The sequence below is a fragment of the Aquarana catesbeiana genome, linkage group LG02 (assembly GCF_042186555.1).
Source record: "Aquarana catesbeiana isolate 2022-GZ linkage group LG02, ASM4218655v1, whole genome shotgun sequence".
Taxonomy (NCBI): domain Eukaryota; kingdom Metazoa; phylum Chordata; class Amphibia; order Anura; family Ranidae; genus Aquarana; species Aquarana catesbeiana.
The window spans coordinates 676,341,081-676,364,419 of record NC_133325.1 but is presented as its reverse complement, the minus strand read 5'-3'; the positions used below and the strand labels follow the sequence as shown (position 1 = coordinate 676,364,419).

Genomic DNA, 23,339 nt, shown 5'->3' with positions numbered 1-23,339 from the left:
AGATCTGGTGCTCAGACAGCACAGTTTAAACAGCATGTGTGTAGCAAACATGCTGTTTAACCACTTTAATACCAGGCACTTATGCACCTTCCCGCCTAGACCAATTTTCAGCTTTCAGTGCTCTCACAATTTGAATTACAATTACTCAGTCATGCTACACTGTATCCAAACAACATTTTTATAATTTATTTCTCACAAATAGAGCTTTCTTTTGGTGGTATTTAATCACCACTGGGGTTTTTATTTTTCTGCAATATAAGCAAAAAAAAAGCAAAAATGTTGAAAAAAAAAACACTTTTTAAGTTTCTATTGTAAAAATTCACAATAATTTGATTTTTCTTCATAAATTTGGGCCAAAATGTATACTGCTACATACCTTTGGTAAAAAAACAACCCAAATTAGTGGATATTATTTAGTCTGTGTGAAAGTTATAGAGTCTACAAGCTATGGTGCCAATCACTGAAAATTGATCACATCTGATCACACCTGATGAACTGACAGCCTATCTCATTTCTTGAGACCCCAACAAGCCAGGAAAGTACAAATACCTCTAAAATTACCCCTTTTTGGAAAGTAGACAGTCCAAGGTATTTACTAAGAGGCATGGTGAGTTTTTTGAAGTTGTAATTTTTTCCCACAATTCTTTTTTTTCTTTTTTTACACAAACTTGTCACATTAACAGGTTATTTCTCACACACAGTATACTGTATGCATAATTGTAACGACACCCCAAAATACATTCTGCTTCTCCTCCTGAGTATGGCGATACCACATGTGTGAGACTTTTACACAGCCTGCCCATATACAGAGGCCAAACACTGAAGTAGCACCTTCAGGCATTGGTGCACATGGAAGTCAGAAACATGGTTTAAATCGGCAGGCAAAGACAACGTCGGTAAACAGGCCAGGGTCAGTTAATTCACATAGAAGGTAGAAACATGGTAGCAGGCAAATGATCCACACAGGTATTTGAAATTGGGAAATGGCAGTCTGTTAATAATAAGGGAAACCAATATCTGATGGATGTGTGATAAATTTTGAAGCTATCACTGATGCACAGGCCAGGTTGGGAGGGACATTGGGGACAATAATAGCTGGTATGTCTTCTAACTCCTCCTCTGCTGCATGCACTGCATTTCTTTTGGTGTCTTCTTCCAGATTCTGTGGAGGGAATGTTATAGGGAAAAAGTTGCTTGTGAAGTTGACTCACACTATCAAAGCAAATGCTTCCTGGGGCGGGACCTTGTTGGTAAATCAGATCAGTGACGATTTCTTCAATATACTTGAGGTAGGTGATTTGTTGGTTTTGAGTTGCTTTTTGGTAGCAGACAAACAAATTGAACAGGGCCATATGAAACAGGTGAAATTCAACTTTCTTATACCAGTAATGGGACTTTCTGGTTGACAAATAGGGTTGTAGCATATGATCGTTTAAATCCACCCCCCATGTACAGATTGTAGTCATGGACACATTCAGGCTTTAGAACGAGGCCGCGTCTTTTAGTCTTCTAGTCTTCTGTGTGGAGGTACCGATGGCGGTACTAGTGATGGGTCTGTGAGGCAGTACTGATGGCGGTACTGGTGGCGGGCATGTGTGGCGGTACCGATGGCAGGCCTGTGTGGTGGTACCGATGGTGGTACTGGTGGTGGTACCGATGGCGGTACTGGTGGCAGGCCTGATGGCGGTACCGATGGTGGGTTCTGACAGGTCCTCTTTATTGGGGGGGACCATGTTGTGCACAGTAAAACAATAGACTTCTCAGACAGTCACTGATTTCACTCACTGATCCCTGCTCTCTCCTCACACGATCGGTGTGTGAGGAGAGAGCAGGGATCAGATAGTAACTGCTCTCCTGTGTGGACATTTGTGATTGGACACAGCCGTTCACATGGTAAACAGCCAATTTCATTGGCTGTTTACCCTGATCAGGGAAGCGATGTGTCCAAGGGACACGCATGCTCCTCGATCCCCATGCTGCGTGCCTCCGCTCTTCATGTGCGCCTCAGATTCTTCTGTCACATGTGATCGGCTGTGATTGGAAAAGCCAATCACATGGTAAACAGACAATTTCATTGGCTGTTTACAATGATTGGGGTAGCGCTGTGTCCGAGGGACACACGCCATCCCTGTTCGCCGCGTTACATGCCCCCGCGGGCACGCGCTAGGGGTTGTCCTGATGGAAGTCATATGACGCCCAGTCAGGATAACGCAACCACTGCCCGGCCATCAATCTGCTATATGCTAGGCGGGAAGTGGTTAAACTGTGCTGTCTGAGCGTCCACCCAATGTGAGCTTGGGGGGAATCAATGGTGGAGGGGGATCTAGGTGTTTTGGAAGATCATGGGCTTAATAACAACATGCAATTCCAATCTGCAGTTTCCAAAGCGAGCAAAATCCTTTCTTGTACTAAAAGAGGTATGGACTCCAGAGAGAGATATCATTTCGCCCCTGTACAAATCATTAGTAAGACCTCATCTGGAATATGCAGCTCAGTTTTCTACACCAATTCACAAAAAAAATATTGAGGAACTGGAGAAAGTGCAGAGAAGGCCAACCAAACTGATAAGAGGCATGGCAGAGCTCAGCTATAAGGAAAGATTAGAGGAACTGAATTTATTCTTTCTTGAGAAGAGGAGATTAGGATCTGATCAACATGTATAAATGCATAAGTGGTCCATATAATGAATTTGGTGTAGAGTTATTCACTTTAAGGTCATCACAGAGGACAAGGGGACACGCTTTACTTCTGGAGGAAAAGAGATTTAATCTCCAAATACAGAAAGGCTTCTTCACAGAAAGAGCTGTGAAAATGTGGAACAGACTCCATCAAGAGTTGTTTCTGGTCAGTTCTATAGATGGTTTTTAAAAAAGGCCCGGATTCTTTCCTAAATGTACATAATATAACTGGATATTAACATGTATAGGTAAAGTTGATCCAGGGAATATTCAATTGCCTGTTGGGGTATCTGGAAGGAGTTTTTTCCCCCGCTGGAGCAAATTTGATCACGCTTCATTGGGGACTTTTTTTGCCTTCCCCTGGATCAACTGCAGGTATAGGATTGTATATATGGAGGTTTTCTATTTGTATGTCTTTTTTCTTTCTGTGTTGGTTGAACTTGATTGACTTGTGTCTGGTAATGACCTAGAAAACGCATTAAAATTCTGCCATTGCTGGGTCAATTCTAGCAAGTTCCCAGGTATTTTCATTAATTATAAAAAGGCCAACTGAATTATAATATCCCCAGCCAGTAAAAAACTATAATAAGGCCGACCATGAATTATAATATCCGTGCAAAAGCCTGGTAACTTGAAGGCTTTGGCTCATAAATGCTGGGTTTTTCCTCAGGTTACTTGTTCTCAGGCAGAGCAGGAACCAGAATAACTTTTGGAGGGAAGGGCGGGGGGCACCCTAAGAGAAGAGACCTCTTTTTCAGTATGAGTGCCAAATGAAGAGTCAGATCTGACTGCCTTTCTTTTTTTCTAACCTTGACATGTAACATATTACTGGAGACTGGAAGAAGGAGAAGTCACCTTCTTTGCCAGATGGGTGCCATGCTGAGTGTGTGCACATGGAGGGTGGGAGGAGAAACTCAGCCCTAGAGCTCCCCTCTCACCCTCAAAGCCCCACAGATCACTTTAGTGAACCTAACTCCCTAGGAGGCGTTCAGATCCACTCCCTTCTCTAAAGCCACACAGGGCCCTTTAGTTCAACGCTAAGAACCCCCACCACAGCCTCCCAGTTCCTTCTTCATTCCACTGACACAAATGTTAAGGCATTCCTCAATACAGCAGTGTTTCTAACTCCCACTGACAGTGGAACTGCCACTTAAACTGATGCAATTGCCATTTTCTCCTTGCAATGACAATGCTGGAGCATCTTTCTTCACCACTGTCAGTCCCATATTTTACTGCAAGAAAGTGTGCAAATTTGCCATGATGTGCCACAACCCCTGCACTGTTTTTGTGCATGCTATAACAATTGCATTTTTTTTTTGGTGTAGTGCGCATTAGCCCTGCCCCTACTCCTCCTACATTCTCAGGCCCACAGATTTACAAAAGGTCTTAGCAATGCTTATTATATCATCAGGCAGCCCAGCAAAATTTTGTTTTATAATATTCCTCAGCCAGAAATGAATTATGATGAGACAAGCAATGAACTGTAATATTCCTCAGCTAGATCAGCTATGAATTATAATAACCTTAGCCAACAATTAATATCCCCAACGAGCAATTAGTTTTATCATTTCTCAGGTAGCAATAAATAGAGATGGCTACTGGACATTCTATCACCCCTCCAGCTCAGCAGTAATTTAGAATATCTATCAGCAAACAATGAACCATAGCTGGACCAAGAATACATTATAATATCCACCATCAACCAAGCCAGCAAAGGGATTCAACTACAACAATCAATTTATGTTTTTCAGGAATTATATTAGAACTAGAAATTTATTATAATATTTCCTAGGCAAACCAGTAACAAAATATAATATCCTCCAGCCAGTAATTAAGTATAATAGGACAATTAATAAATTATAAAATCTTCAGGCATCCCAACATTATAATATAATATCTACCATACAGCAATGAATGTAATATTGGAACAGTAATGAATCATAATATACCAAGCCAGCCCTGCCACTCCTGATACAGCAACCTGAGGCAAGCAGTGCACTGACAGCCGAAGTCTGTGTCAGAATGAGCGTAGGCCTTATACTGACCAAGAACCAAAATACTTGTTCTTCTGGACTTTGCTGTCTGCCACAAGTCATTGAATGAGAAAGCATGTAAATATCCTACATGCCCATCATAGGCAAGATGGTGAGAAGAAGACCTTCTGCTGAAAGAGGTCCTGGCTTATATTTACAGTTTAGAAGCGCGTTGATGGCCTACTTGGCACTACACATTATAAGTACATCTATGCACTGAAAAACAAAGCCAACCCAATAAAATTATTAAGAAAACAAAAAAAAAGGGGGGGGGGGGCTCTACTACATTCAGACTGGTAAAAGTATTGAATAATTTGAACCAGAGATTAAAACACACACACTCTTCCCTACCTGATGACTTTACACAGCAGTATGGGTGTGGATGAACATATCATCGATATGGATTAATCAGTGATTTGTTAATAAATAAGCAGGCCAAAGTGGATAAATGTGCCTGGGTGATCTGAATGTTCTGAGGGTTAAGGACCTAAAACTGCTATAGAATGTTCCATAAATGTGTTAGCTCAGCTCTACCAAACTGGCAAATGTACTTTTACGGAAAAGGGATGGTGATGGAGGTAGAAGCAACAGGCAGAGCATGAAAGCCTGCTGACACCAGCATAATGGCTACAGAGCAATAGAGCTCTTACCTGACCAATATTTATACCCCTAAGGTGTTGTCAGCTGACAGGCTTGGGGGATACCCACAGATCTGTGGTCTTCCCTAATCCTGACAAGCAACTGCAATATTAAGATTACTGGTACCTTTACATAGACATCTAATGCAGAGGGGGTAATGACAGATAAAGAATACTAGATAAATATATTTCTAACGGAGCTATTGACATGAAATTTTCAGCACATGTTGGTAACAAACCATGCAAGCCATACATACAAAGAAACCAAAACAAATACATTCAGAAATTAAGTTATGTGTAATAAAACTGAATGAGGCAGCAAAAAAGTATTGAACACATGAAAAAAGGCAGGTGCAAAAAGGCATGGAAAGCCAATACACCAGCTAAAATCTATCAGTGATTAGAAAGCAATCCTGCCCCTTGTCAGTGCAAAGTAATATCAGCTGGTTCAGTCTCAACTGATAAACCCTATAAAAAGGTGTCTCATTACCAAGGTGTCACACAAGAAACATTTCATGGTGGGCAAAAGCAAAGAGCTCTCTCAAGACCTTTGCAACCTTATTGTTGCAAAACATACTGACAGCATTGGTTACAGAAGGATTTCTAAACTTCTGAATGTTCCAGTGAGCACTGTTGGGGTCATAATCAGGAAGTGCAAAGAACATAATTTCTCTGTAAACCAGGTGCTCCTTGCAAGATTTCTGACAGAGGAGAGAAAAGATTTATCAGAAGAGTTGTCCGAGAGCCAGTGACCACTTGTGGACAGCTTCAGAAATACCTGGAATTAGCAGATACAATTGTTTCAAAGAAAACAATAAGTAATGCACTCAACTGCCATGGCCTGTATGCAAGCTCACCACGCAAGACTCCATTGCTGAAGAAAAAGAAAAAGAAGCTGTTAGAATGGCCCAGCCAATCACCTGACTTGAATCCAGTAAAAAATCTATGGAAAGAACTAAAGATCAGAGTTCATAGAAGAGGCCTAAAGAACCTTCAAGATTTGAAGACTGTTTGTGTGGAAGAATGGGCCAAAAAAACACCTGAGCAATGCATGCAACTAGTTTCTCCATACAGGAGGTGCCTTGAAGCTGTCAATACCAACAAAGGATTTTGTATGAAGTATTAAATACATTTCAGTTAGCATGTTCAATACTTTTTGCCTGTGTCATTCCATTTTATTACACATAACTTAATTACTGAACTTATTTGCTTTAGTTTCTCTGTATGTATGGATTGCATGGGTTGTTACCGACATGTGGTGAAAATTTCATGCCAACAGGACCTTTAGAAATATATTTACCTAGAAAAATGGTGACAAAGAAGGCCAACAAAGCTAACAAAGGGTCTGGAGGATATTCGTTATGAGGAAAGGTTGCGAGCACTGAACTTATTCTCACTGGAGAAGAGACGCTTGAGAGGGCTTATGATATCAATATACAAATACCATACTGGTGACCCCACAATAGGGATAAAACTTTTTTGTGGAAGGGAGTTTAACAAGACACGTGGCCACTCATTAAAATTAGAAGAAAAGAGGTTTAACCTTAAACTACGTAGAGGGTTCTTTACTGTAAGAGCGGCAAGGATGTGGAATTCCCTTCCACAGGCGGTGGTCTCAGCGGGGAGCATCACTAGTTTTAAAAAACTATTAGATAAGCACCTGAATGACCACAACATACAGGGATATACAACGTAATACTGACATATAATCACACACATAGGTTGGACTTGATGGACTTGTATCTTTTTCAGCCTCACCTACTATGTAACTATGTATTTAATACTTATTTTATTATTTTATCCAATATGTATATATATATATATATATATATATATATATATATACACACACACACACGTTAACAGACACACACACACACATATGAAATAAGCATGGCTGGAAATAAAGCAAATTAGCCCAAGAAATAAACAATAAACAATGATAAATGAATCTCAGCAGAATACTCTAGAGATCATATTCACACACATGCACCAGCAAGTCTGGAGATTTTATCTACTACAGTTGCAATGATAATTTATTTTGACAAACAAAAGGAACAATATAATCTGGCTGCATTGTAGCTTAAAGCTTAACTGTCATATAATGTTGTCAGACAGGTTCATGATAAATACAACGCTGTATGCAAACAGAAAACAAAACTTGTCTGAGGGCAGTGGGAACAAGCAGTGATGAATGTGTTGGCATGTCCTGTTGTCATTCAGTGTGTTAGCTTCTGTATACATATATTTGTAGCCAGGGCTGCCATGTGCCACTTCCATGGTTTAAAATTCATATGGAGTGACTAAGCAGGATTGGGAGTAGTAGTCACCTCTTACTCTGTCATGCACATGGAACAAACTGACGCTTGAACTCTATGAATGTCTCAAACTAGTTAGAATTTGTTTGTGCTTAGGTAATACTATTAGCATTGTTTAATCAATTACATCCAGAGCATAAACTTGTAGTGCAAAAATTATTGTATACAGCACATTTCTGTGTGACCGCCAATATTTACAGTACAGTATAGTACAAAGGGATAAAAAGCCGCCAAGGGCATTGCAGAAGGAGGAGTAAACAAGCTTACAGTCAGTTTTGCTATTTAAATAGACCACAGAGTATTGGCCAGCCATCAAAAACATGCCAACACTAGCAAAAAATAAATGAATTAAAAAACAAGCATAAAAAAGCACAGTAATATGTACATATTATAACACAAATCATTAAAAATAAACAAACACCAACAAAAAAAAAAGGATAAAGGCATAAACAGGAGCATGATAATATGCACATGCTATAATAACACTTAAACCATAATAAACTTTATATATATATAGATATATATATATATATCTATATATATATACATACATACATACAGGTACATCTCATAAAATTAGAATATCATCAAAAACACACAGAGTGATATGTTTCAAGCATTTCTTTCTTTTGTTTTGCTTCTCTTTTTGCTTCTCTTTTTGCTTTCCAGAAGGTCCACCTCTTCTCCCTTCGCTCTCCTCTTCTTCTCTTCTCCCTCAAAGGTCACCTAGACATCAACTTTTCTCCAGGTCAGAAGTATACATCTGGTCAACACAGGGTAAGACCCACACAGATGCTGCAGCTACCCCACCCTCTGATCCATGCCCGTAAATAACACTTCTCCATCTCAGTTACACATAGTCTCACATAATGTACAGGGCCTTAACTCTCCTGTGAAAAGGAGAAAACTGTTCAAACTCTACCAATCCAAAAAAACAGATGTCCTCTTGCTCCAAGAGACCCACTTTCCCACATCTTTCAACCCCTCCTTTCTACATCAACACTTCCCCCAGTTTTACCTCTCCAATGCAGAGAATAAAACAAAAGGAGTAGCCATTTGTTTTTCTAAACATTTAAACTTCTCCATGTCGGCGGTAACCAGAGACCCCTCAGGTAGATATATATTGGTAAAAGGAACGATAGATGGGACGCTATATTAATTTGTTTCATTCTACACTCCGAATAGTACTCAAGCTAAATTTTTTGCATCCATGCTACACTCTCTCGAGCAGCAGTTCGAAAGGAATTATCATCCTTGGGGGCGACTCATTTCACTCACTGCGTTTGACCTTTCACTGAACAAATCGGGATCTGGACTTCACTGCACCAGATGGCCCAATAAACAAAGCATAAAAATAGCTAAACTTCTCTACGACTCAGGGTTGGTTGACATTTGGAGAGAACTCAATCCCAGTTCCAAAGATTACACTCATTACTCTGCTCCCCACCAGGCCTATGCCAGGATAGATCATGTTTTCCTTCAAAACAAAAGAAAACAAGACGCCTCTAAGTGCAGAATTAAAAACTTTTTAATGTCCCCAAAAGGGTTAAAAACACTTACAGAATCTTAAGGAAAACTGGGCATGCCATATATTCATGGAGCAGGTGATCCGACATCAGGAAGGTCCCCAGCATATTATGGGTTCACAGGGATGTCCATGTGCAGCAGCGGAGGGTTCGTGTTTTTAATTCTGAACTTAGAGGCGCCTTTTTTTCTTTTGTTTTCTCTTCTATTAGAGATTGCTTTTCTCTGTGAGTGCAGCCCTAAGTGTGGAAGATCTCTCAACCAGACCCCTTTGTCCATACATAGACAATACCTGCTTAGTCCTGACATTCAGAGCAACCTCATATATACATTTTATCATGTTTTCCTTCAAGCCTCACACATAACTCTCGCAGTCAACTATTAGGGACTCCCCTATCTCAGATCATTCCATGGTGACTCTTTCTTTCCGCTATTCCAACAACTCAAATAGAAAATTTAAGTGGCGACTTAATGAGGCGTAAGTAACCCGGTCCATTGCACCCTCATAGAGAAAGACCTGAATGATTACTTCCACGCGAATGACACTGACGCAATTACCCCAGTTACTCTATGGGCAGCCCACAAGGTGGTAATAAGAGGCAAGATCATCCAGTTGTCCTCCTGTCTAAAAAGGTAACATCAACTCGAGATAGATAACTTCAGCAAGGAATGTCATGCTTTCTGTAAACAACATAAACGAGAACACACCCGAGTGAGTTTCACTTCAAAAACTGTAAGTAGCCCGTTTGAACCTAAACCTGGCTCTTACCACTGAGGCCGAAAAGTGCCTTCGTTGGTCTGGCGCAAGATTTTACTCCCAAAAGGATAAAATTGGTTCTAAATTGGCCACCAAACTGACCCCCAAAACCCGCCCTTTGGCTTTCCCCAAAATCCGCATGCCCTCTGACGCGTTAACACAGAACCCCCAACGTATTATGGAATGCTTTCACAAATTATATGCTACCCTATACAAAGACAATAACTCCTGCCCCCCCGCCTGACTAGAAGAATTCCTTGATACAATATCTCTTCCCAAACTCTCGGCCGATCATACAGCTCTCCTAGAAAAGTCTATTACTTCCTTCAAGGTCATCGAGACTATCAAGTCACTCAAACAAGGTTCTGCCCCCGGCCCAGATGGGTTTTCAGTAAGATTCTACAAGAAGTTCTCAAGTTCCCTATCACCTTACCTGGTCCGGTTCTTTAACTCCCTACATTTGGGATCTCTGTTAGAAAAATCCTTGAACCTGGCATATATGTCGGTCATCCCTAAACCGGGCAAGGACCCAAATGTGACTGGCAACTATCACCCAATCTCCTTTATAAATAATGATCTTAAGCTTTTAACGAAAATACTTGCAAACAGACTTTCGTCATTCATAGCCCAGTATGTCCATAAGGATCAAGCAGGATTTATCCCAGGGAGGCAGGGACCAGATCAGGTAAGAAGGGCTATAGACGTTATAACCCTGGATCACACTGGGATGGGGGAGCCCCTCAAGAGGGGTTTTTGCTTTCCATAGACCTTCAGAAAGCCTTCAACACGGTTGCATGGCCCTATAGTTTCAGGGTTCTGGAGAGATGGGGACTGGGCCCTAACTTCTAAGGCATTCTGCATTCCCTTTATTCTAAACCGAGTGCTCAAGGGAGAATGCAGGGCAGATACTCAGCTCTTTTTGACATAGAGAAAGACACCAGACAGGGCTGCCCACTTTCACGCCTGATATTCGCCATCACCATAGAAACATTGGCGATTGCTATATGAAATTACCCTGACATTAAGGGAGTTATGTGTGGATCCCAAGAACATAAATGCGCCCTATTCACAGACGATCTGCTTCTCTTTGTTACATCATCCCTTTACTCTACCCCCAACATCCTTATGTCGCATACACACAATCGGAAATTTCGCCAGCAAAACTCCGATGAGAGCTTTTTGTCAGAAAATGCGACCGTGTGTATGCTCCATCGGTCTTTGCTGGCGGAATTCCAGCCAGCAAAAGATTGTGAGCATGTTCTCTATTTTTCGGTCGGGAAAAGTTCCTATCCGAAAATGCGATCGTCTGTACAAATTCCGACGCACAAAATTCCTACGCATACTCGGAAACAATTTAACGCATGGTCGGAGGCATTGAACTTAATTTTCTCGGCTTGTCGTAGTGTTATACGTCACCGCGTTCTTGACGGTCGCAAGTTCAGAGAACTTTTGTGTGACCATGTGTTTGTAAGGCAAGCTTGAGCAGAATTCCGTCGAAAAAACCATCCAAGTTTTTTCCTACGGGAAAATCCGCTCGTGTGTACGGGGCATTAAGCTCCTTCAACAGTTTGGTGCAGCCTCCGGTCTTCGGGTCAATGTCTCCAAATCCTCGGCTATGAACATATCGGTCCCCCCTTACGTATGCGGGTACACTTCCCATTTTCCTGGAGCCCAACTTCGATCCCTTATTTGGGTGTTAACCTAACCCCCAAATTTGACCTTTTGTACTCCTTTAACCACCCCCCAATGTTTAAAAAACTAGAATCGGACATGTCCACATGGTCCAAAAATGATCTATCCTGGCTGGGTAGGGTGAACTCCATCAAAATGACCCTTCTACCACGTCTCCTGTACCTCTTTAGATCCCTTGCAATTCCAATTAGAAAATCGCAACTACTATGATTCCAATCCTCAATTCTGAAATTCATATGGGGGTCCAAAGGTAGATGCTGTTCCAAGGACATACTCTTCAGACTCAAATCCCAGGGAGGCCTAGCCCTTCCGAACCTATGGTGGTATTACCAGGCGGCACAAATAGCTCAGGTCTCCATTGCCTACTCACGCAGCCCTAAACCAAATTAAGTTCTAATGGAGAGACAAGCGGTATCGCGATACACAATAGATTATCTACTCTGGTCCCCTCCCCGCCTCAGACCAGCGATACTAACCCCCACCCTTTCCCATTCGATAGCACTCTGGGAACAACTTCAGAAGCATTCCACTTTGACATCCACCTACCGACCACTTGCTCACTTATTCCACAATCCAGACTTTCCCCCTGGCTAAAACATCCTGGCCTTCCAATGGTGGCTCGATAATGGCTTATATAGGATAGGAAACTTTCTCAACTCGATGGGGCCCCTTTCCGTCAGATACTGTATAAGCAAACTAGAAATTCCTAACTCTGAGAGATATAGACTAACCCAAATTACTCACTTTTTGCAATCCATATGGCATAATAAACCGGAACCCCCCACACTGACTGCATATGAGACATGGTGCTCCAACATCAAGGATCAAAGGGGGGTATATCCTTCATCCATTCCTCACTCGCTGGGGCCACAGATAAAACTCTCTACACCAGACTCTGGGAACAGGACCTGGCAGAAGTTTGGGACCTAGATAGGTGGTATCACTGCTTCCACCGGTCATTCAAGGGCATTCTGAACATTTCCTTGATGGAAGCCAACGTTAAGATTCTCACACGCTGGTACCGAGTCCCCTCTGCCTCGCTAAATATACCCAGACACTGTGCTTTAGGGGCTGCAACCATTTAGGCTCCTTATTTCACATCTGGTGGACCTGCCCACGAATACAGACCTTTTGGAACAAATTTTTCCACATGTTGCGAAGGGTCACAGAGGTCGTGGTCCCACAGATCCCTGAAATAGCGCTCCTTAACCATATGGTGGAGAAAATACCTAAAAATACACAAACATTGATCTTCTACATGCTCCTTGGAGCCAAAATCACCATAGCCAGAAATTGGAAAAGGCATTCAATGGTAATTTCTGCAGTAAAACGTAAGATCTCCTGGATCATGGCTCAGGAGAAGATTGTAAGCATTCTTCTAGACAAATCCCACAAGTTTGAATTAATTTGGGAACCCTGGGCTGCCTTCACTAATACACCATTACACCCAGGTGGCAATAAGGTCCCTATATAGCAAGAACCATGCCAGGCATGTACTAGTTGGGATCACTCAGCTGGGGCTGACCATCTCCTTGTCTTTGCAGGGGCAGATAGATGTGGCCAGTGAGACCGTCTTCAAGTTGGCCGCGCTCATCCTGCAGGAGGCTCGAGGAGACTACAGCAGTATTACACCATTGGCTCCTTTCTATCATATGTGCACTGCTGAGCCTGGATCCACTGAGGCAGGACGTAGTCACGCCGTTCCTATTAGGAGCTTGTTTGTGTTTTCGTCACATCTGTCCATTTTGTTTGGATTTCTGGTAAGCAGGTTTTCCTTAAGGTTTGCTGCTGCTTTCTTATCCGGTGTTTTCCACATATGGTGATCAGTCTCTGGCTAGATTTATTCCGCTCACAGTGTTTTGCCATCTGGTAAGCAGTTTGGACTTATGATTTGCTGCACCTAGAGGGATTTTTCATGTCTTTTCCTGGGTGACCATTACATGCTTTTTTTCTTTCTAAATCTGGTAAGCAGATCTGGGTGTCATTCACGTTTTTTATCTTACTCACTCTGGCATCTAACTTGCATGTTTGCCTGACACTCATACAACCATCCCAGTTGTTGTCATTCACACTGGATTTCTTATGATCACACAAGATTTTTTTGGTATAAGATTGAGTGTTGCACTTTTTTTATTATATATTTTTTTTGTTTTTGAAGTGTTTTACATATCAGTATTACGCTATGTTTTTTTCATATATTTTTGGATAACCTCTGTGGACTGAATACACGGGACGAGTGTGTTTATCCTGCCTCACCGGGATCGTCCATCTCAAGGCCCGGGCTGGGTTTAAGCCACTTTCCCCAATTTGGCTTACTTCTAGTAAGCACATTACCTTATGAAGTGTTCCAGATTCATGCATTTTCTATCACATGTTTACTCTGGATGAATTCCACGTCATTCACCTATGACAGACTCATTTTCCTTTTTTGAATCATATATGGGACTATATAATTGTATATGGGACTTCATTTTTTCATTATGTCTCTATCTTGGTTGACCTTCGTCGGTGACATTCAAATTGCTTTAAAAGCTATAACGTTCCATGACGGGGCAAGGGCACTTAAATTCACACCGGGGATACCCTGGGGACCAGAGTGTTCTGTCACTCTGGTCACCCATAGGGTTTGGTCTCCAGGACTCTGCCTGACCCTGTTTTGGAAAAGACAGGGTTGGAGGCGTACAGCATAGATGTCCCAATATAGCCTAGCCTCTAATAGATTATTCACACAGAACTTAGGCTAGCGCCTTCTCTTTGCCAGATGTTCCTCTCGCTGTTTGGTTGACAAGAGATACAACTGGCCCACGGTATGGCGCAGCGAGAAAGGCTGCTAGATAGTCACCCACCTGACCTGCACAACAGAGTAGTCACAATAGCTGGGTTTGGTCGCACTGGTCTATCCTTCTGGTTCCTTATCATTTCTGGAGCGGATACCCAGAGCCGTTCTATCCACAGTGAGCTCCCATTGGGGTGGTGGAATTGGCTACTGGGGTCAGCCAGCATCCGAGTTTGTCTCGCCTAACATCCTATAGTTCTTTAATAAAATGTCTGAGAGCTTTAGGCCACTCACTCTCTTGTGCACTGAAAGATTGGAGGCTCCAAAGGTTAGGTGGATATAGGTCCATGCTATCAGTTTGAATAAGACAGTTGTTTGATGCATATACGTTCTTGTCTTGTACTTAGATCTGATCACCTTATCTAATGTTGAGCTTAACATATATTCTTGTATTCTGTAAAAATATTGTAAAGAAAAAAAAGCATTTTTAATACAGAAAGGTTGGCTTACTGTAAAGTATGCCCATGTACAGTACAGTATGCACTCAATACTTGGTTGGATATCCTTTTGCATGAATTACTGCATAAATGCAGCGTGGCATGGAGGCGATCAGCCTGTGGCACTGCTGAGGTGTTATGGAAGCTCAGGTTGCTTTGATAGTGACTTTCAGCTTGTCTGCATTGTTGGGTCTGGTGTCTCTTATCTTCCTTTAGACAACACCCAACATATTCGCTATGGGGGTTTAGGTCAGACAAGTTTGCTGGCCAATCAAGCACAGTGATACCATGATCATTAAACCAGGTATTGGTACTTTTAGCAGTGTGGGCAGATGCCAAGTCTTGTTGGAAAATGAAATCAGCATCTCCTAAAAGCTGGTCAGCAGAGGGAAGCATGACGTGCTCTAGAATTTCCTGGTAGTGGGCTGCGCTGACTTGATAAAACACAGTGGACCAATACCAGCAGATGACATGGCTCCCCAAATCATCACTGACTGTGGAAACTTCACACTGGACCTCATGCAACTTGGATTCTGTGCCTTCCACTCTTCCTCCAGACTTTGATTCCCAAATGAAATGTAACATTTTCCACAGTCTGTGATGATCTGGGAAGCCATGTCATCTGTTGGTGTTGGTCCACTGTCTATTATCAAGTCCAAAGTCAGTGCAGCCCTCTAGCAGGAAAATCTAGAGCACTTCATGCTCCTCTCTGCTGACCAGCTTTATGGAGATGCTGATTTCCTTTTCCAGCAGGACTTGGCACCAGCACACACTTCCAAAAGTACCAATACCTGGTTTAATGATAATGGTATCACTGTGCTTGATTGGCCAGCAAACTCGCCTGACCTAAACCCCATTGAGAATATGTGGGGATTTGTCAAGAGGAAGATGAGAGACACCAGACCCGACAATGCAGATGAGCTGAAGGCTGCTATTAAAGCAACCTGGGCTTTCATAACACCTCAGCAGTGCCACAGGCTGATCGCCTCCATGCCACGCTGCATTGATGCAGTAATTCATCCAAAAGGAGCCCCAACCAAGTATGTACTATACTCTACATGGACATACATACTTTTCAGTAAGCCAATGTTTCTGTCTTATGTAATATTCTAATTTTATGTAATATTCTAATTTTCTGAGATACTGAATTTTAGGTTTTCACTAGCTGTAAGCCATAATCATCAAAATTAAAAGAAAGAAATGCTTGAAATATATCACTCTGAGTGTAACGCATCTATATAAAATATATGAGTTTAACTTTTTGAATTAAATTGCTGAAATAAAATTAACTTTGTGATGATATTCTAATTTTATGACATGCACCTGTGTGTGTGTGTGTGTGTATATATATATATATATATATATATATATATATATATATATATATATATATATATATATATATAATATTTATGTTATTATATAATGTCAGGATCAGCCAGATTTGTGTTCCACAGTTAATATAAATATGAAATGATGAACATCATCAATATTTATTTTGAGGGCATCATTGGGGGGAAAATAAAGAAAAACTTTATTTGTCAGATTTTATTTCTAAGCTTTCATGTAGTTGAAAAGGTGTCAACAAGTATCAGTTAACAAAAAACTATTGACTAAGCAAAGACAATGAATAAGTTCATCAGAGATCAGAGGTGTCAAGAGGTGAGTCTACTTCTTTCAGCCAATCAGCACACCGCTGCCAATGGAAGCTATAATATTTCAAACATCCCATGACATTCTCCGCTCAAGCATTTATACATACATGTGCTTTTTCAGACAGATTTACAGATTGCTGTGCTATGGACAATCGTAATAAGTAGGTAATATAATACGTTTAGTAATTTGAACATTGTATGTGCTAAAGAACATATGCAGTAATTAAATTTAACATCATTCTTTATCTCTTCTGCTTAGTATTGAACCATAAACACGTGTTAAACAAAAATTGTCTCTGCTCATCCTATCATACTTAACAATTGTATTTCAAAAAGATAAATTCATGTGTTATTTATTCTGTTCAGTTGCTATGCGTTATCACTTCAGCTTTTCTTTTATTTAAAGGTTTCCATAACTAAGTTCAGTAAACTTAAAATGTGGAACCTAAACATGCTATGCTATGGTTTCTGCATTGTGTATGCCATCAAAGCTCTTCGCACGTATTAAGTAAAAAAGTGTCAAGAATATTACTAAATATTGCACTAGTAGAATATACTCAGTTGCTGGAAGAGTGTTCCATTTTAAACCCTTTAAGGAACAAGTTAGTAGTCATATTGACACAGCCTGCAGAAAAGCAAATAAGAGGTTTGCTTTTAACATGTAGTTCAATTAAACAAGATTACCTTACAAAAAAAGAAAATACATAACTCACCAAGAAATTCCGTAAGAACCCCATCATGATTCCAATCAGGATTCCTGGACCAAAAACATAAAAAAAAAAAGGGAAGAGGGAATCCCGCCTCCGGAGTCAGCAGACAGGCTGCAGGCAGCCATACACACATACACACACCTGGCAGCTCTACTTGCTCAAGGCTAAACTACCGTCTAGCAGCTGATGCCTTAAGTGTTAAAAGGGTGGGACCATTTCCAAGGCTGATCACAAGAAACAGGTTGTGCAGGAAGTAGGTTTTAAGGCAGTTAAAAAAATAGATCTGGCAAAGGGCCTGTGTAAATTCGGAGGAAGCCGTGAAACTTGCAAGCCAAAACTTCTTACCGATCTCTATGCTTTCCTTAGAGTAAATGTAGCACATTTTGGCAAGGTCTTATTAAGGATGTGACTATGGTGAGGCGGAAATACCTACTGATGTGTTTATTACCTGATGGTAAAAAATAGATATTGTGAGATGAATGAACAGAATGGTAGAACATCCTGATTTTATAGCTCATGGGCTCATTTTAAAAGATGTGTCCTTCAAATCTGACAACAAATTGGCTTGATCCACAGAAAGCCAGATCTGCTAGTTCTCAAATTAACTAGTTCCCAGATTTACTATCTCACTAGTAACTTCATTTTCAGGGAAGGGCTGACAAAGACTGGTGTTAAATAAGGGCCAATACTGGACCCTATAGAAATAGAGCAGAACACAGTCAGTGTATGTCTTCTGCATATAGCTGTATTTGCTATTATTGGCCCATAGAACTAATCATTTTACAGATTTTTCCAGTTGTTTACTGCTTGTTATTAATTCAGCTGAGATAATCTAGTGTCATATGACAAACCAAGATGTATAACTTTGCAGACTAGGGCCCAAATAATTGGGGACATATCAGTACAACAACAGCAATAGTAACAACGTCTACATTTTAACCACTTCAGCCCCGGAAGAATTTTACCCCCTTCCTGACCAGTGCGTTTTTTGGGATTCGGCACTGCGTCGCTTTAACTGACAATTGTGCGGTCGTGCGACGTGGCTCCCAAACAAAATTGGCGTCCTTTTTTTCCCCACAAATAGAGCTTTCTTTTGGTGGTATTTGATCACCTCTGCGGTTTTTATTTTTTGCGCTATAAACAAAAAAATAGCGACAATTTTGAAAAAACGCATTATTTTTTACTTTTTGCTATAATAAATATCCCCCAAAAATATATATAAAGAAAAATCTTTCCTCAGTTTAGGCCGATACGTATTCTTCTATATATTTTTGATTAAAAAAAAACGCAATGAGCGATTATTGATCGGTTTGCGCAAAAGTTATAGCGTTTACAAAATAGGGGATAGTTTTATGGCATTTTTATTAATAATTTTTGTTTTAAATGGCGGCAATCAGCGATTTTTATTGTGACTGCGACATTATGGCGGACACATCAGACATTTTTGACATATTTTTGGGACCATTGTCATTTATACAGCAATCAGTGCTATACAAATGCACTGATTCCTGTGTAAATGACACTGGCAGTGAAGGGGTTAACCACTAGGTGGCAGTGTAGGAGTTAAGTGTGTCCTAGGGGCGTGTTTCTAACTGTGAGGGGCATGGCTGTGTGTGACACGTCACTGATCTCTGCTCCGATGACAGGGAGCAGAGATCAGTGACACTGTCACTAGGCAGAACGGGGAGATGCTTGTTCACATTAGCATCTCCCCATTCTTCCTCCCCATGAGGCGATCGCGGGTATCCCCGTGGCGATCGAGTCCGCGGGACCCGCGACCCGACTCACGGAGCTTGCTGCCGGCGGTGTGCACGCGCCCGCTGGCCGCCTCTTAAAGGGGAACGTACAGGTACATGATTCTGCCTGTACGAGCCCTTCTGCCAACGTATATCGTCGTGAGGCGGTCGGCAAGCGGTTAAGAATTATGTTTTTTAGTTTAGTATTTTAGGAGTAAAACATAAGTGCAAAAAAACTTTAAAACACTCTAATAGCGCTCCTCCACTAACATTCACATAACATAAAATCACCCAGTGATAACTTATGAGTAAATCAAGTCCATTAATCAAATAAATGAAGTGTCTCTAGGCTTAGGCACATGGGTGTCCAATCAGTTTTTTAGGCGGACCAGATCGGACCAGCAATTGTTTTCTATTAGGCAGTGGATGTCAGTGGATATATGTCAACTAACACCCACTGGCATCCAAACCGATCCCATCTGCCAAAAACAGATGGATGGGGGATCCATTCCCCATCTGTCTGGTGGATCATATCGGATGACAATCAGATAGAAAGTGACAGGCAGTCCATTTCCATCCGACCGTCCCATAGAGAACAGTGGGATTGTGTTCATGTTGATTTTATGTGATGGGAATGTTAGTGGAGGAGAACTACTAGAGTGTTTTGAAGTTTTTGCACTTATGTTTTTATTTTGTTTGTTTTTATGATAGTAGCAGCCCACCTATGAAAAAGGGAGTGTTAATTCCAATCACTTCTCTCTCCATGTGCGCTTAGTGCTGCGGTTTAAGTATTGGGTCTGTTTTTGTGTATCTGTATTTTAGGAGTGATAGTATATTAAGGTGGTAGTAAACCACCACAAAAATAACAAACAAATTGGGCTTCCTGTAGGTTTAAGTCATAATGTACTAGTATACACCGCATACTAGAACATTATGACAGACTTACCTGCTCACAGAGCTCTCCAGCCCAGCGCTATCAAGGCTCCCTGGCGCTTCCATCTCCACCCGGCCTTCCTTCCCGGTTCGCAGGCTCTGGCTGTTTGAATGGCTGGGGCCACAATGACGTCACTCCCGTGCATGCGTGCGGGAGACCCGAACCCAGCACAGAGCTCTGAAGGTACGGCAAGGGTATTCCATCTCTTCAGAGCGTCTGCATTGGTGACGTCACCAGTCACATCTCGTATGAAGATCTCCTAAACAGTACAAGTTTAGGAGATATTTACAGTACCTACAGGTAAACCTTAATATAGGCTTAGCTGTAGGTACAAGTTAAAAAGTGGACTTTACTTCCACTTTAACATAAAACTGAACTACTGTATGTTATATGACAGAAGCAATGTTCAGATTACTAAAGGGTAGTGTGCTATACAAAAAAAAAAAAAAAATCTGGATCCCTGCATCATATTAAGAGACCAGTAGTCATTGGTGCTTACAGACTGACACTTTCTTAAAAAAGACACTGTCACCTTTCCCATCCAGGGCAAGGTGACAGTATTTATGCACAGAACCTCATTTCTACCGCCTCTTTTCTATCGCAGTTCCTTGCTTCTTTACAATCAGCGAGAAAACCCAGCAGTTCCAAGTATGGGGGAATATGTGACCTGACTGCCTGTGATAGCACATGAGCCCTGAACCCAAGACAAAAGCAATGTCACATGAATGAGGGAGTGACATCACCATTCTCCAAGATATCTGACATGTGGAGGAGCAATAAACTGCAAGGAAGTTCAGGTCAGGTAAGTATGATGGGGCCGGGGATGCCCTTTGCAGAGACACTGTCACTTTGCACTGAATAGGCAGATAACAGTGTTGCTTTAAAGCAGCATTAAACTCAAAAGTAAACATTTATTATATTGCAGCTTACCAATTCTTAGATGTGATGGTTGCATTTGTTTCCTTTTTTAGACTTTTTCTTCTATTTTCATCGGGTGATCACGCCAGCAAGTCTATTTTTCAAAAAGTTCTCCAGCAGAATGTATCAGTGTACATGGACTAGACAAACCACTTAACACTGGCAGGGGTTATTAAAACTGATCAGCTTTTCTTTATAAATGCAAAATCTTTATCCCAAAATGGAAAACTACTGTTTGTTGTAACTGAAAATGAAGTGTGAGCTGGAGTTTGAATTCAATTTGTTTGTGTAATTAAATCTGCTAATACAGATGCTGAGAATGCTGTTGTGCCTCCTGTGCTCATTTCTCCAGAGTTGCTTCTCATTAATACAGGTGTGTTACTGGCCAGATCACCAGGGGAAAACTGAGGGGAGAAAGCCAAAGAAAAGAAAACTGATGCAACCACCAAATCTAATGATTGGTAAGCTGCAATATAATACATTTTTGGTTTTGAGTTTAACCACTTGCCGACCAGCCGCCATCGGCTATACAGCGTCAGGTCGGCACATTCCCGCAAATTGCCGTTGGTGTACATTGGCTCCTGCAAGGAGCCGTAGCAGGCACCCGTGTGCCCTCTGTACGGCAGAAGACCCGATGCGTGTGGCCAGCGGCCGCGATGTCCGCCGGCCACCCGTGATCATGGAAACGAGAGCCAGAACGGGGATCTGTCAATGTAAAAACACAGATCCCCGTTCTGAAAGGGGAGTTAGAGACACATCTGCTGTTCCTAGTGTTTAGGAACAGCGATCTGTCTGCTTCTTTAGTCAGCCCAGCCCCCATACAGTTAGAAACACTCCCAGGGAACACACTTAACCCCTTGATCGCCCCTTAGTGTTAACCCCTTCCCTGCCAGTGACATTTTACAGTAATCAGTGGCTATTTTTAGCTCTGATCTCTGTATAAGTGTCAATGGTCCCAAAAAAGTGTCCGATCTATCCGCCGCAATGTAGCAGTCCTGCTAAAAATCGCAGATCACCACCATTACTAGTAAAAATAAAATACATAGTAAAAATGCCCAAAAAATCCACTATTTTGTAGACACTATAACTTTTGCGCAAACCAATCAATATATGCTTATTGCAATTTTTTTTTAACAAAAATATGTAGACTACATATTGGCCTAAACTGATAAAGAAATTTGTTTTTTTACATTTCTGGGGGGATATTTATTATAACAAAAAGTAAAAAATATTTTTTTTTTTTCAAAATTGTCGGTCTTTTCTTGTTTATAGCGCAAAAAATAAAATCCGCAGAGGTGACAAATACCACCAAAATAAAGCTCTATTTGTGGGGAAAAAAGAACATCAATTTTGTTTAGGTACAGCGTTGCACGACCACGCAATTGTCAGTTAAAGCGAAGCAGTGCAGTATCGCAAAAAATGGCCTGGTCATTAAGGGTGGAAAATCTTACGGTCTGTAAGTGGTTAAAGTGTTACTAAACCCAGGACCCTGCATTCACTATATCTGGTCTTCCACAGTACACAGAACATAGAAATGCAATCATTTTAGTAAATATAAACTGCTAAACATCTTTTCTCATTAGCAGTATATAGCAGTCTTGTGACTTCTATCAATGCCTGGTTAAAGCTTGTATGAGTTTTCATACTGCACTGGTTGTCCTATCAGGATGCAGGACCCCTGACCCTCTGTTTGGACAGTGCTGATTGGCCCTGTGCTGATCACATACACTCTCTCAAGAAAAAAACAAAAACTCTCTAGCAATACACACCAAACTGAGCATGTACAGCCTGACTACATTTACTATGTCTTATCCAGAGATGTTTTGGAGACAATGCAAGAAGAGGAGGATCTGTGCATACAAGATCAAACAGTCTTTTTACAAAATGCAGAGGACTATCCAGTTAGGTTCCACAGTGAGTATAACAAGCATGCTTTACTGCATATACAGACTGATTTTACTGTTGTGGGTTTAGTAACACTTTAATACTGCTTTAAGTGCGGAGCTGTGAATATTTGCAGCGGTTGCTCCCAGTGCTAGTTGAGGTATGCCAAGGAGCAGTACAGAAAACAGAACAAGGAGTATGTTTAGTGTTAGGATAGATTTAGATGGGCGTCTAAATCTCCCTTGAGTCTAAAGTCTGATCCGCTTCCGGATTGCACTCCAGAGACTACTGACAGGCAGTGAGGAAGTGATGCAGCGCCTCCTCACCCCCTGTTTAACCCCATTTTTGCTGACAATCGCACAGCAACCATGTGGATGTGATTGCAGGGCATTTACGGTGCTTCCCCATTGACTTGCATGTGTACCGTTTGGTGGGCTTGCCTCCTGCTGCTGTCTACATGTAAACATACCTATTGCAGCTTAAGCTGGGTGGTTGGCTTGTGGCAAAAACGTGGCTCTACAATGCTTTTTTTGCCACCCTCCAACAATAAGTCTAAATGAGGCCTTAGGGGTTACTTTAAAGGACATAT

The 23,339-nt window shown here is 41.4% G+C and overlaps 1 protein-coding gene across 19 annotated transcripts in view; it reads right to left on the bottom strand.

Annotated features, from left to right (window-relative positions):
• Positions 1–23,339, bottom strand: part of RAP1GAP2 (RAP1 GTPase activating protein 2) — a 1,157,030-nt gene that overhangs the window by 262,468 nt on the left and 871,223 nt on the right. Inside the window, exon 1 of one of the 19 annotated variants that reach the window (XM_073616726.1) lies at positions 17,282–17,471. The exons of 17 other annotated variants lie outside the window; for them this stretch is intronic. In XM_073616726.1, coding sequence (XP_073472827.1) covers positions 17,282–17,308 — 27 coding nt within the window. In that variant the 5' untranslated portion in view covers positions 17,309–17,471. Of the gene's footprint in view, positions 1–17,281; positions 17,472–23,339 lie in introns of those variants that run through there. One more of the 19 variants, XM_073616732.1, reaches the window with a different exon arrangement.